This window comes from Malaclemys terrapin, chromosome 18 (assembly GCF_027887155.1).
Source record: "Malaclemys terrapin pileata isolate rMalTer1 chromosome 18, rMalTer1.hap1, whole genome shotgun sequence".
NCBI lineage: Eukaryota > Metazoa > Chordata > Testudines > Emydidae > Malaclemys > Malaclemys terrapin.
Window position 1 is genome coordinate 10,710,023 of NC_071522.1, and position 15,855 is coordinate 10,725,877.

General features: G+C 43.4%; 1 protein-coding gene across 3 annotated transcripts in view; it reads left to right on the forward strand.

Moving 5' to 3' along the window:
• RAP1GAP2 (RAP1 GTPase activating protein 2) overlaps nucleotides 1-15,855 on the forward strand; it is a 228,584-nt gene that overhangs the window by 174,853 nt on the left and 37,876 nt on the right. For all 3 annotated transcript variants that reach the window (XM_054008314.1, XM_054008313.1, XM_054008315.1), the window contains 7 exons: nucleotides 2,619-2,654; nucleotides 3,965-4,009; nucleotides 5,946-5,978; nucleotides 8,171-8,380; nucleotides 10,567-10,670; nucleotides 11,265-11,343; nucleotides 12,852-12,905. In XM_054008314.1, the coding sequence (XP_053864289.1) occupies nucleotides 2,619-2,654; nucleotides 3,965-4,009; nucleotides 5,946-5,978; nucleotides 8,171-8,380; nucleotides 10,567-10,670; nucleotides 11,265-11,343; nucleotides 12,852-12,905 (561 nt within the window). The remainder of the gene's footprint in view (nucleotides 1-2,618; nucleotides 2,655-3,964; nucleotides 4,010-5,945; nucleotides 5,979-8,170; nucleotides 8,381-10,566; nucleotides 10,671-11,264; nucleotides 11,344-12,851; nucleotides 12,906-15,855) is intronic.

Consider the following 15,855-nt stretch of genomic DNA (forward strand, 5'->3'; position numbering starts at 1 on the left):
TATGTAAATCGTATATAAGGCAGGGAAGTGAGTTAATCAGGGTCGGTTCCTCACTGAATCCCTGCCCAAGATGACTACTGAAAATACCTCAGGCTGATCTGGGGAAGAAAGGACTGGACCCAGGCTAGAAGGTGTCTGGCCTGTGAAAGGAATATCTGGAGTTCTAAGCTGCAAGCAAGAGCAGTTTGTCTTCAAGAAACACTGCAACCTGCTTCAAACAACATTTTGGGTGAGAAATTATTACTTGCAGCCAGTTTCTTTAGTGTATTAAGCTTCGTTTGCATGTTCTTTTATTTGCTCAGTGATCTACTTTGATCTGTTTGCTATCCCATAATCACCTAAAATCTATCCTTTGTAGTTAATAAACTTGTTTAGGTTTTCTCTAAACCACTTTGTGCCATTCAAAGCGGGTGGGTGGGTGAGTAGGGGAGCAAGCTGTGCATATCTCCCTCCACACTGTACAGTTCTCTGTGCAGCACAAGACAATACAATTTTGGGTTTGCACCCCAGAAGAGGTGTGCACGTGAGTGCTGGGCAGTCCCCTAGCTGATTCTCCCCATGCAGAGCTGATGTCAGTGTCCGTGTCTTTCTGCAGCTGGGTGTGTCCATACCTGTGTGTGCGCTAGAGGAGGGGTTCTCAACCTTTTTCTTTCTGAGGCCCCCCCAACATGCTATAAAAATTCCACGGCCCGCCTGTGCCACCACAACTCTTTTTCTGCATATCCAGTAGATTAAAAGCCACGAGTAGCATTATGGGGTAGCAAGCAGGGCGATTGCCCTGGGGCTCCATGGTGCGGGGGGCTCAGCAAAGCGAAGTTGCTCGGGCTTCGGCTTCAGCCCAGGGTAGTGGGGCCTGGGCTTCGGCTTCAGCCCCAGGCCCCAGTGGGTCTAATGCTGGCCTTGCTCTCTGGCTTATTTTGGCAGACTCCTGAAACCTGCTTATGACCCCCCAGTGGGGCCTGGACCCCTAGGTGAGAACCACTGTGCTTGAGGAGGCTTCAGGGCCTGGTACAGCAGGACAGGGTGACGAAGCCCCGGCTGGTGGAACGGGCGGGCTCAGTGGGATCCCAGTACATCAGGTGGCACCCCAGAGTGTGTGTGAGGGGGCAACCCGTCACAGATGCATTTAGCCACCTACTGCTAATCTCATGTATTTCGTGATATTGAACGGAATAAATAATTTCCATATAAGATGGTAACTTGGCCTGAGGGAAGCTCCTTGGAAACAATCTTGGAGCTGAATATATCTAAGCTCAAATTGATTTGGCTGGTGTCATTGACATGTATCTGGGAAACAGTATGCAAGGTACCACTTCATTGAAACAGGGAGTGCTCAGAATTTCTCTCTGTTGGTCTGTCTACCTGCCTACCGATCTTGTGCTCATCTCTAACACGTCTGAGCACTCTTCAGAGGAGGGGGGAAGAGGAAGAGACCTACTTTATTCAAGAGGGGGAAGAGGAAGAGACCTACTTTATTCAAGAGGGGGAAGAGGAAGAGACCTACTTTATTCAAGAGGTTCACACAAAATCCCATCAGAAAGGTGAGAGTGAGAGACTGAACCTGAGGAAGAAAAATCTCCCCTTTGGCCCTACAGCATTCTCTGTGTCCACTCTACATAGACATAGTTATCTGCTAAATTATGTGTCTCTTTGGCCTGTCCTCTGACAAGGGGTGTGTGAACCACTGATCCATTACCATGGAAAGTCAGATCTGCTTAAGTAAGTGTGTGTGTGTGTGTGTGTGTGTGTGTGTGTGTGTGTGTGTGTGTGTGTGCGTGCGTGCAATTATATTGCCCTCTGGTTACTTCATGCGACAGTATGAACCACCGTAATGATGCTGCTAAAAACTGACCATATGTCTGTCCAGTGACCCCCATCCATAGAGGATATAAAGCCACTGGTGCTAATGTTGCGAGAGGGGAAATGTTGTTTTAATTTTGGCTAAAGCACAGGGCTGGGAGTCAGGACTTTGGAGGTTTAACCCTGGCTCTGCTACTGACTTCAGGGGTGACCTTGGGAAAGTCACTTCAACTCTCTTTGCCCTAGTTTTCTATTTGTAAAATGGGGATGAAAATACTGCCTTCCAGGTCTGTTGTAAGATTTAATTATCGATGTTGGCAAACTTGGCATACGTGGCCCTGCCTCAATAAAGGCTACTGGACTTGATGACTTCTTGGGGTCCCTTCCAGCCAGACATTTCTATCATTCTGTGGTCCTACAAAATGCTTTGAGATCCTCCGATTGTAGGCACTACAGAGTACAAACTATCATTACTATTATTATGTGGATATGAAGATTTCATGGGTTACCCTCACTAACGGTAGCCACCTACTCCAGTTACTTAATTTTTATGAGGATATTAATTTTTTTTATTGTCACACTTGTAAAAGAAAAGATCTAACATTCATATCTGATGTAAATTAATTGCTCTTTATCAAACCCTCAGTGAATCACTTTTCTCCTCTTTGGCCCTGTTGAACCTGGAGATGGGTCAGAACCAGAACCCCAGATCGAAAGCTGGGGGGATGTTTGAAATCCATATCCAGATCTGAATTGTGCAAGTTGACCTCATTTATATTCTAAACAGGCAAGTGATTTATCTTTCGTTTGTTTTTCAGTCTGCAGAGTTCTTTGAAATGCTGGAAAAAATGCAGGTGAGTAGCATGACAGATGTGGTACAGCACCCCATTCATGCATTATTTCTCCTTGGGAAAACCGTACAGAATGACAATAAACAGATACTGTGTGGATAGCAAGTTCCCAAAGCAGTATGTGATTTGAACATGGCAGGGTGATCTTACAATACACAAATATATTCCACATCACTGCGTCATTCAAAATAATGTTGTCCCAGTCTAAGCTGATCAGAAAGGATGCTTTGGTATTAAATCTGAATATAAAAAATCAGATGAAAATGTACAACTTCCCAGAAGGGTCTTGGTGAACAGCAGTAGGTCTTAGTCCCTTTGCGATCAACCCAGGTCGTTGTTGAAAAATTCTTTGAAAGCACCTCCCCAGCTTTTAGCCTTTCTAGGGTTTCAGCAAACACCGACATTGTACGCCCATGATTTTCAGGTGCCTAAGATTTAGAATCAATATGCCTGTCGCCTCACAGCTTGAGCAGTCAGACAACACAAGGCATATGTTGTGCTGGGACACTGTTAGGCAACACAGCCCTGATTCAGTAAAACCGAGGTCCTTTAAAACACGTACACGGCTTCAAGCATATGAGTAGTCTCCCTGATGTCAAATTTAAAGTGCCTGGATGAATCGGGGCCATAGCACTTTGTAGTGTGTTTTGCAGTATTTCCCTGAAAATGCTCAGTGGCTTGGTATTTATTAAGAGGCATGTAACAGCAGCAATCTATGGTTGGCTGTATAATGCAAAGTAAACAAAGTGGCTTGATCCATTTTACCGCACGTGGCATGACATTGTCCTAATTTACCTCATGGGCTATGGCTACACTACGAGCTAAGGGTGTGATTCCCTGGCTGGTGTCCACACACTCCTGCTAGCTCTCACCGAGTCAAGGAGAACGTAAATAGCAGTGAAGCCATGGTGGCACAAGTATTGGCAGCAGAAGCGCAGCTGAGATGTGTACATACCACTGGTGTCAGGTGGGTTTGTACTCAGCATGGCTTACCCATGCCTCCGCTGTCACTACCTGTGCTACTGTGGCTACACTGCTGTTTATACTCATGCTAGCTTGAGGATATGTACAGCAGCAGGGGAACCACACCCTTCGCTCGTAGTATGGATCCATGGCCTTAGAAGGTATGTGTTTGGTAGAGCTGTGCAAATAACGGATTTGAGGGATCTCTGGCAATTTAAAAAAAAATTGGGGGGGAAGAAAAAGTTTTGGTTTGAACCAAAACTAAAATATTCTTAAAAAAAAAAGTGATGAATTGAAAAGTAAAAGTATTAATTATTGAACTTATTATGATTATTATTCATTTAAAACAGGCACCAAAACCTGAAGACCAGAGAACTGGAAGCCAGAAAAATAAGGTTGGTTTTGGGATGGATGTTGCTCATTGTGCAGAACTCTCAAAATGATTTTCTGTCTCTAGAACTAGGATTTCAGGGAATGTTGGTAAAGACACTAAGGCCTTGTCTACACTACCAAGTTTGGTCGCCAAAAACTGCCTTTTGGCGACAAAACAGCAAGAGCGTTCACACTACAATGGGACTTTTGTCGGGAAAAATGTCCAGTTTTGGCGACAAAAAACTTCCACCCCTACGAGAGACTTTTGTCTTTTCCCCCTCCCTTTATTGTTGACAAAGAGCCAGCGTAGACACTGCTGATTGTTTTGTCCACAGCACTGGCTTCCTCTAGTATCCCACAATGCCTGCCCTGATTGCTCAGCTCAATATTTGATCTCGGTTGCTCTGCAGGTATGCACCCCTCCCCTTTCAAAACTCCGGGAAGTATCTGTGTGCTGCTCCCTTTGGGGAACAAAGAGCAAATCATTAGAATGCTCCTGTCCTGCCCGGCACTAGGGACACAGCGGCTGGCAGACTGCTGCTGCAGGGGGAGGAGAACAGTCTCCGGTGCTGCTTTGCCATTCCTTAGCACGCAGAGCTCACAGGGCCACTCATGATGCTGCTCGCTGAGGGGGCTGTGGGAGAACTCGGAGAGAATCCCAAGATGCCGAGCAAACAGCTCTTCCTTCCCACAACACTGCACTGTGGGATACAATGTGGACATGACCTGTTGACAGATGGAGCAAGTGTGAACACCCTTTGGCAATTTTTGGTTTGTCGACTTTTGGGTGTCGACATAAGTTTTGTCAACAAAACTTGGTAGTGTAGACAAGCCCTGACTCAAAAAACTAAAGGATTTCAATGTTATCTAAAGACATGGGACTAACTGAATTGCAAAGATTAAATAGATGTGCATGCAGGATCCTAATCCAGCCTTAGATCTCAGACCTGTTTGTCTTTCTGCAGTCAGCTGTTTAAAATGGTTTGTCTTTTAATTGAATTGTTGAGAAGCTTATGTTGGTAACTGAATGGGAAAATGGTTCTGTTATGTCTTTATGCACTGGGGCATTTTGAAACAGAGAATCACAGGAGGAATGGAAAAGTCACCTACCCTGTCTTTCTATTAATGCAGGACTGGTTTTAAACCGAATTCAGTAGTTCAGTCCTTATGGTAAACTGCTGTAAGGGAGGAAGTACCTTCGTATTGGGTATGGGGAACTGAACCACAGAGACACAAAGGGTACGTCTTCACTACCCGCCGGATCAGCGGGTAGTAATCGACCTATCGGGGATCGATTTATCGTGTCTCATCTAGACGCGATAAATCGATCCCTGAACGCGCTCCCCGTCGACTCCGGGACTCCACCAGAGCGAGAGGCAGAGTCGACAGGGGAGCCGCAGCCGTCGATCCCGCGCCGTGAGGATGTGAGGTAAATCGATCTAAGATACGTTGACTTCAGTTATGCTATTCTCATAGCTCAAGTTGCGTATCTTAGATCGATCCCCCCCCCCAGTGTAGACCAGCCCAAAGTGACTTGCCCAATGTCACACAGGAGGTCTGTGGCAGAGCAGGAAATTGAGCTGGGGTCTCCTGAGTTCTAACCATTGGACCATCCCTCCTCCCACCTGGGTTTACACTAGTGATTTCCCCTCCACAAGGTGAATTCTTCACTGGCCATTTACAGACCAATCGGATCAGCTGGCCCTTTCTGTTTGACCAGGAGCAAGAATGCTTCATGGCTTAGTTTCCCGATCTGTCAATTTCTTATCACACCGGGGTGTTGTGAGGATAAATTTGTGTTTACAAAGCGCACAGCACTGGGAACATTAAAACATACTTTTACTCTCTGTACAAGAGGGCAGGTTAAAAATGTTTGTATTAAATAGAAATGGGTAAGGATGTAATAAATGCCTAATGGAGAACAAGCAATCATTTCTGTGATGTTTTGATCTTTTGTAGGAAGATTACATCCCATACCCCAGCATTGATGAGGTAGGTGCTTTAAAGCATGTTTGGATGGCTGCCTTTTTCAAAACGTTAATGAAAGTTATTTGTAGGGATTCTTTCCTGTCTCATGGATGAGCTGTGAAACCAAGATCCTGGCCACGTTGCTTATTAAAATGCCATTTGTTCTCTAGAATAATGGTGGTTGTCTCTAGGGCTGAGCTCTGTGGTTTTATAATTGTTTTTGTACAAGAGCCTAGAGGCCACAACACATTTTCATAAATGTGGAGAATAAATAACAAGCACGGAGTCCTGTCCTGGCTCAGTTGCATTGTGGGGAATTGTATTTCATGTACCTAAATTCCTCCAGCAGTTCCAGGTTGATGTGATATTTGTCCGATCATGGAGTTATTACCAGACCTGAGTAAGGGGCAACATGTACCTGGGCTACCTTAGGAACAGACTAGGGACTGAATTCTTCCTCTGGAGAGGTCTATCGAGTGTCTTATTTCCCCATTTCCTGGGGGTTGGAGGAGTACTGCAGATTACTGGTGCAGTTTGCTTCCTCTTCCACACAGGCTCAGCTGTGTTAGCCAACATATTGTGAGGGGGGGAGCAACGGGGAGCCCACTCCCTGCCCATCATCACAAGATGGGGAGTAGCCGTGATATGAGTTTGTTTGTACCAGGGAACAAGGGGGCCTTACATCCCTTTGCTCCCCTGCATGAACACACAAGGCAGTTCACACCTGAGCCTCGTCTGCCTTGAACTGTTGCACTCCGTTGCTGCACGCTGCTAAACTGCTGCTACATTGCAACTCAGAGGTGGCTGCAATTCAGTGGTGTATGAAATGATTCTATATGCTGATTTTCAGTCTGTAACACACTTTTGGATCCTTTGGGATGAAAGACGCTGTAAACGCAAGTCATTGTTCCTGCACTGTTTGTCACTGAATTTTTTTACTTACCTCATTCCACACCAGATGGGGACTGCATTTCAGAAATAGTTTGCCTGCTGTGTTAGCAAAGTGCTTTGGGATCAGCCTGGGTGAAAGGTATTATATAAACATAAGGCATTATAAAGGGATTCATTTAGGGCCTGATCCTGCAGCACCACTGACGACCGTGTAACTGACTTTAAAGGCGGGATCCTGCTCCGGTTGGAGAACCACTATTGGTGATGAGTGTTTTATGCTTTCCTCCACCCCCAAAATAACCTGAAACAAAGGTAATGCTGTTAACTTGGTGCTTTTACGCTAGAACATTTGACTTGCAATCTGGCTACTCTCCCAGACCCTATGGTAGTACTGCTATTGATCAGTGGCAGTGAGAGAAGTTCAATGTCAGGCTTGTCGATTGTTGATTCCTACAAGACTAGGAAGTATTGATCATGCTGATTTGACAAGCATGTGGCTGGCTATTTGATTTTTACCTGCCTAGTGGCTAGCACACCTTGGAGCACCCTCCTCTCCCATCTTTTAAGATGGTGTGATAAGCATTAAGGGCCCATGACAGCTGAGAATGAGTCCAACTTCTACTGCAGAGGTAAATGCACCCTTGGTCTGTTGTTACTCAGGAAAACTCACAGTAAAGTCAATGAGAGTTGTTCTTCCTGAGTTAAGAGTAAGCAAGCGGTGAATAAAGACCCCAGGAATTTGGCCCTATCTGTGTTGGTTAGTTGCTAATGAACTTATCTGCAAGTGGTTGGAACACAAACAATTGTTTCCCAGCTTTCGCGGTCAGCATGAAAATCTCATTGGCTCTCGATGTTGTTATGAAGCTCGTGATGTTTGGTGTATTTCTTAAAGCCTCAAATCCTGGAGACACTTGATGAAATGAAAGCTGAGATTCTGAAGGAAAAAAAGAGCATGATGTTTTCTAGCCCTTTTAGTTGCACAGAAAATCTTGAAAATGTGACTCAAGGGCACCCTTAAAGGCTCAGAAGGCCAATAAAAAGTACCCCAAATGTATTATTTAAAAAAAATAATTATGATTTTTAAGCCAATCTCATCGATTTGGGGGCCTGATTCAGGATTTTTAAATGTTTGGGGTTGGCAATATTGAGCTCTTGACTCCTCTGTTTCTCCTTAGTGGTGATGGGAGACTCTAAAGGCTTGATCCAAAGCCTGTTGAAGCCAATGGGAAACTCTCCCACTGACTTCAGTGTGCTTTGCCCCAGCTAATCCAGTCCCCGTTGCACTGTACTGTATCCTCACGGCACTGCATCGGAATTCTTTACAGATTTTAGAGAAAGGAAGCCCTTATCCCTTGATCATTCTGCCCCAGTTTGGAGGGTACTGGATTGAAGATCCGGAAAATCTCAGCACGCCCACCTCGTCGGATAGCAGCATCTCTGAAGAGGAAGAGGAAAACCTTAGCCCTAGCACGTATGGGTATAAATTAGAATGCAAAGGTGAAGCCAGGGCATACAGAAAACACTTTCTAGGGAAGGTCAGTGGTCAATATGCATCTACATTTCTCAGTCTGTTGTAAGCTATCTGTTTAGTGTGGCACTCTGTCCCCTTCTAATGGTGGCTAGGCAAATTAGAGATTGATGAGCCTGCTATAGCGTTAGCTAAGAGAGGAAGGCCTTTTAGCTCACGCAATAGAGCAGGGGTAGGCAACCTATGGTACGCGTGCCGAAGGCGGCATGCGAGCTGATTTTCAGTGGCACTCACACTGCCCGGGTCCTGGCCACCGGTCCGGGGGGCTCTGCATTTTAATTTAATTTTAAATGAAGCTTCTTCAACATTTTAAAACTTATTTACTTTATATACAGCAATAGTTTACTTATATATTATAGACTTATAGAAAGAGACCTCCTAAAAACGTTAAAATATATTACTGGCATGCACAACCTTAAATTAGAGTGAATAAATGAAGACTCGGCACCACCCTTCTGAAAGGTTGCCGACCTCTGCAATAGAGGCTCACACATTAAGACCCAGAGATCCTAGATATGATCCTGAATGCTGCTGACCTGCCTGGAGGCATCAGTGTTATGTGTATAACCAACAATTTTCTTCATGGAGAAAAAGTCGAAAAACGTTGATTTATTTTCATCAACATTTTAAATTACAATGAACCCCCTTGCACAATTTTTGGGGGAAAACCTCATTTCATTTTTCAGACATCTCTAGTAACTAGTGTTTATCTAGATGTAGCCATTTGGGTGAGGACATGAAAGGGCACTTCCCCTGATAACATGGCTGCAGAACTCTGGCAGTTTCACTGCTGAACTCCCTCCCCTTTCACCTTTGTTCAGCTATCTCTGTCATTTTGCCATTGGGCTGATTTCTCTGTTAAGAGCTGATAGTGCACTCTCAGCTGTATGAGATATATAAATGAAGATAGCCCCTCTTCTGAAAAGTTTATCTAGCAGAGTCAGGCAGAGAGAAGATAGGATGGACCGTGGGAAACCCAGAGGAGTGGGTTAATTTGGAATTGTGTGCCTTTCCCCCTCCCCAACAAAGGACCGGGATTGTAAGTTTGAATCCCATCATTTCAAGAAAGGTGCTATTCGCGCAAGTGCTGGGAAGGGTCTCAAGACTTTCCTGGCCCCAGTCACCCAACCTGGATCAGCATTCTAAAGCGTGAGACCCCTGTCACTAAACTCGGAAACCGTTTTCCATTGGGAAAAAGCCGTTTCCACTCCACCAAAACTTTTTGCTCAATTTTATAGATTTCAACAAAATTTGGTTTGAAAAAAGAATTGGGAAAACCTGTTTTGAAAATATCAGAACGTCTTGTTTCAATGTTTTTGGAACAGAAAGTTTTTTGATTTTTTTTTGTTTTGAAATGCCTTTTCGTTTAGAAATGTACTTTATTGTATATGTTAAAAAATGGTCAAAATCCTAACCAACCATTTCAAATGGAATTGTTTGAGTCATGCCACATGAGAATTTTTTTGGAATTTCATTTTGTAAACAAAATTCAAGATTCAGACATTCACAGGCTGAAACGTGAGATAATTATTATTTGGTTCACCTCTGACCCTTCCATTGATTGGCTCAGAGTCTGAGTTCTCAGGCATGCTGAAGGTAGGACAAGAAGTAATTGACTTAATCTGCAACCAGGGAGATTTAGATTAGACATTAGGAACCTTCTAACTATAAGGATAATTAAATACTGGAATAGGCTTCATGGGAGGTTGTGGAATCCCCATCATGGAGGTTTTGAAGAACAGAATAGACAAACACCAGTCTGGGATGGCCTAGGTATACTTGGTCCTGCCTCAGCTCAGGGGGATGGATTAGATGACCTCTTGAGGTCCCTTCCAACCCTATATTTCTATAATTCTATGCTGTTGTCTCATCCTGAGGGAAAAATCCTTATTTACCTTTGCCAATCAAAATATTGTAGTCCACTTTGTCCCTATGAACAAACGAAAGACAGAGTAATAAAGTCTACAGGCTGAAAAATAAATAAGCCCCCTCAGGTTCCCAAAGGACGGAGACATGGAGCATTTGTGAGTGAGGTGTTGGAGAATTTCTTAAGACAGTAATGAGTCATCCTCAATTTTCTCTTGACACGGGGACCAGTGTCTAAGAAGCATTCTAGGTAGCCGGGATGCAGGTTGTTGTCAGTAGATAAGGCTGCCTTATCACACCACATTAACACATCTCTTCTATTTTTAGGATCATTTAAATTTTTATTGTACAGCCAGCAGCCTAGGAAATCTGATCCTTTCTATTAAGTGTGAAGAGGCAGATGGTACTGAATATTTACGGATTATACTCAGGTATGAAACTTCCTCCCTTCTCCCCCCAAAGTTAAACAAATAATCACTATTTAAATATCCTTTATCTGTTTTTTTCACCCTAATGGATGTAGATGAACTTGCTACTCATAGATTTAACACGTTACACATGGGTATATGAAAGGGGTTGGGGTATTATTTTACTTTTTCTGGATTTGGAATACCATATCTTGAGATTGCTCTGGGAATAAACATTAGACTTTGATCTATAGCCAAGCCCAGTGAAACTGAACATAAAAATCTCTGTAAGGATATTGGATAATATCAATCATATTTAGCACCATCTGTTCTGTAAACTGATGAGACCCAGTGTCTGAATTATCTTCTTCGTCCCTCACCAAAATATGAATATTTTAACACAACAGAGCTGCAGAGGCAATAAAAGAAATTAAGGCAATCGTTACTAGCCATACCCTGGAAATGCAGCAGGGTATCATTTCCAAACATCTGGAAGAGATTCCTGCTGTGGTTTCACTGAACATTACCAGTCACAATTAGTATGCATGGAAGCTCTGGAGGCATATCTATTATCGTAACTTATTTCATGCTCTCTGTTCTTCTCTTTTCCTTTCTTAGGTCCAAACTGAAAACATTACATGAAAGAATCCCCCTGGCAGGACTCAGCAAGTTTCCTAGTATCCCACAGATTGCAAAGGTAAACTGTCTATATTGCCTGGAGAGAACTGATTTACGAGACATGGACGCTCTAGGTGCACCATGGAAAGCTTTGCAAATGCAAATACTGTGCTGCTATAACATTTGTCTTGGGTGCAGGAGGTGGAGTTCTCAGACAGTCAACGTAGAGAATAGTATCCAGATTTTCGGGCTCTATTCCTGCTTCTGTTGCTTATTTGCTGTGTGACTTTGGGCAAGTCACTTACCTGCTTTTTGTCTCAATTTCCACGTCTGTAAAATGGGGATAATATAATGTGTGCATCTCAGGAATGGTGAGTCATGGTAATGTTAAGGATTGTAAAGATCTTGGAAACCTTTGGTGGAATAGTGGTATTGGAGTGGATGGTGGCGTTGATTATTTTTACTACTATATTTTACATGTGAGCATAGCCATGATCTGCTGCTGCCAGAGAAGAGAGAAGGAATTAGGAGAGAGGGGGGGATGTAAATAGTCTGCAAAGCCATAAAGAAAATGAAGGTTTCTGCTATTATTTTGTGTGTTGGCCTGACAGAACAAGGGGCAGCAAATACACATGTTCTCGCTCTCTCAGTCGTAAACAAAATGCTGTTCTAGTTTGCCTGCACTATGGTATCCTTCTCCTTTTCTGCAGGGAGCCAAGTATTGTGATAATGCAGCTTTATTTTGACTCCTACTTCAGCAAGGGAAAAACTTTGCTAAGCAGTTTATTTGGCAAATTTTGCCCTTTATTCTGTTCTCACATTATCTGAGAACAGACTGTGATTTTTACCAACTTGTTTGTATGCTTTGTGTGAACAAATTTCAGGCTTGCAAACTGCTTGCTGCCAGCAGTCAATCTTCATGAATTTAATATTTGAACTGTGTGATTGGTTGCCTTTCTGATGTGATATTTTTTCTGTTTCCTGATTGGATGACTTAATCTCTACAAACAACTGCAAATAACAAATTTTGCTTTGCCACTGGCCCATGATAATGTCCATGAACAAATGTCTGCTTGCATGCACCTTTGTGAAATGAGAAGAGAGCTGTAAAGGTGGTTTGGAGCAAAATGCTATATATGTGCCACTTAAATGTCAACGAATCATTATTCACTTAGGTCTGTTTTGTGCAAACCCTTTAATGTGAAAAGTCAACTCCTATGAATAGTCTTCACCTGTAAAATCCTGTGACGACCATGCCATCACTGATTGGATTAGAATTCGAGACGGAGCTGCGAAGACAATGCATGCAATTTAGAGCCGAATTTGGCTCATTATATTAAGTTAGCAGCCTTGACTTTGAGTATATCTTCCCTCGGTGGCAATTCCACATACATAAGGAGAGTGGAATGCTGGGGGTGAGATCTGCTGTGCAGACTGGAGAGGGCAATTCTGCCTATACACTGGAGGAATCGAGTTCTCGCAGGGCATTGTATTTATTCCGCCCCCACTGAGAGATAAAAAGAAGCCAAGTGCTTTTATAAACACTGTCCTCCCATCTCATGCTGATTTTGTTTTTCTTTGTGGCAGGCTTTCTGTGACGATGCCTCTGGACTGAAATTTAACCCAGTCCTGTACCCCAAGGTGAGGATAAAGACCATAAAATACTCTGGCTCAGGAATGCTATATCTGAAGGGGCTGGTTTTCAAAACGGCTTGTGTCGTTGCGTGCCTAATTTGTGGATTCATTTACATATGCAAAATAAGTATATGCTACCACGATTGGCTAGTTGCATAGCTAATAGCAGTAAAGTGAGGAGGTAACATTTTTGGGGGTGGGGAGCCGTGAGACACTCAGGCAAGCATATTTTTATTAACTACTGATGGAGTAAAGGGAGAGTCAGGAATTCTAGTAAGTCACTGAACTTTGTTTCCTCACCTCAGTCACTGGACCTGGGGTAAGGTCATAAAAGTTTAATGCCCCTGTCACGTGAGTGGGGTCTGTATTCACTGATACCAATAGGTACTTTTCTATGAACGCTGTCGTTTAGTAGCTGTGTCTCTTTAAGGACGTTTCTGCCTGGACCATGTGCAGATGCAGTTCCTAATATACTATTTTTTTAATTAGATGAGTCAGGATGTGAATTTGGAAATCCTCAAAATAGGTAGAATGCAGTAGCAAGTCGAGCCCAGGCACTGTATATCAATTGGTTAGTTTAACTTAAAATAGTATTAACCCTTCTTCAAGATGAAGGGCATGACAGCCTCCTTAGGGGTTACATTCCCACCTCTGTGCTGGATGTAGAACAGAAAGGAGGCTCTTAGCTACTTGCATGCAAACCAAAAAGATATTTAATGGCAAACAGCTGCTACTCTCTTGGGGGGAAAACACATTTTCTAATTTCTATGCTCCTGTTGAGTTAGTGTGTCAAAGTCTCATTTGTAGAGGGTATGTAATTTTTGGTATGACTCTGGCATGAATGTCTATACACACACAAAAAGAAGCTTACAGAGTTTGTCATTGTGACATGCAATGATTATTACCATGCATATATCTAGCTAATAGATATCCTAGAATATCAGGGTTGGAAGGGACCTCAGGAGGTCATCTAGTCCAACCTCCTGCTCAAAGCAGGACCAATGTGCAGATCCCTAAATGGCCCCCTTAAGGCTTGAACTCACAGCCCTGGTCTTAGTAGGCTAATGCTCAAACCACTGAGCTATTAAATCTGTGACTACATGAACCTGGCATGGTTTGGGGTTTCAGTAGAAGCTCCAGATTCAGATCACATCCCTTGAAAAGTTCACTAAGGCAATGTCTATACCGCAATATAAGCCTGAGTTAGTAGAACTTGAGTTAGCAGACCCTGGGTTTGTTAACCTAGGGCTTAAGCATCTACACTCATTTGTAACCTCAGGTTAGGAATTGTTGAACCCTGGGTCCCAGCCTGGGCTCCGGCATCTACACTGCATTATGAGGATCCGAGTCCAACCACCCATATTCCAGACTTCCTAATGCCTTCACAAAATGTGGCCACTCTAGCCCTTTGTTTGTGGTGCAATGTGGGAAAACTTGACTGTCCGTCAAACTTGACTGTCCAGAGGACAAAGAAAGTCAGCCTGTGGGATTGTGGAATACTTCTGGAAGACTTGCAGAGTATGAGTCCAGTGGGTCTGCGTCTACATTGCAAAACAATAGGACTTGAACCCTGGGTCCTAGCTTGACTCAGGCTTGGACCCTCCACCCTCGTGGGATCTTGGATTCAAGCTCTGGGTTAGTGCGATTTGTGTGTAGATAGAAGGGGGGATTAGGCTTGAGCCTGAGTTTGAACCCTGGGCTCACATTGCTGTGTGGACATACCCTAAAGATTTTACAAAGCTTTTGTGCTAATCTGGAGCCAGATTGGAGCAAACCTAGGGCCAGTTCATGGTGTTGTATCCAAGTCATATGGAACTAGTGGGTTTCACGTGGTATCAATGGAAAACTTGGTGAGTCTCACTTTGAGATTTTTTGGGTCTGTTTGAAACCAAAACTTAAAGCTAAGATCTGGATCTGAGAGCCCACGTGGGTTAAAACTATAGAAAATGTTTATTTGAACTGCTTTAAAGCAAAACCCCTTGAGAGTTGCACCTTTCTAATGATGATGAAGCAGCCCTATAGATTTGCAGCTCTCTAGTGATGACATTGATTTAGGGTTAAATTCTGGCATTTAATGGTTAGAATGAGGTTGCCCACAAAAAATGACAGTGACAATATACATTTAGAGAGTCATCAAATTCTTGTCACAAGCTTCAAGTCAGATTTATGCCTGTGCACGAGGGGAGGTGTGACCCCTAAAACTACTTAACCGCTATCAAAATGCATAGGCAGGTAGTTCGTTCTATTTTGGGGTGGAATATCTTATTTGGGTGGTTCATGCAGAGCTGTCACCATACCGTGTGAGCCAGGAGATAGTTCTGAGTTCACGCCCACTTTTGCCCAAAAGAATTCTCTGTGCTTCTGAGAGCTTTCTCAACACTCTATAATTCTTCCATTCGTACTTTTCCCGCAGTCATGATTGCAGGACACTTGAAGAAGCATGACGGTTATATTTAAGAGTGTGTTTTAATGACATAGCCTATTTTTGATCTCATTTTAAAAAAAAGAGAATAAAACAAGACAAAACAAAACAAGCCATAGTTGCTGGGAACTGTGCCTCTCCTGTAACAATGAATCTCCCCTCGGTAGGAGACAGAATTGAAGGCATGATGTATTTGCAAGCCCCATGCAGGGGAGAAAAAAGGATGTTGCTCCTTTTACAGCCATTATTAGTTAGAACATTCATGAAACAAACTGAAGTGGCTCATGCTGTGATTCTCCAGTGACCATGAAATGTCTCTCCTTCCCCGTGTAGAACAACAATGGCAGTCATTCAACATGACTGAGATTTTAAAAGGAGTCCAAGGGAGTTAGGCACTAAACTCCCATCTGATTTGGACGCTTAACTCTCTTGGGTCTTTGGAAAATCTCAGCCTCTAGGCAGGAGCTCCACATTAATGCCCTTTTTATTAGCAGCAATGAAGTGTGAGTGGGAAGATACGTATGTAACCTCACT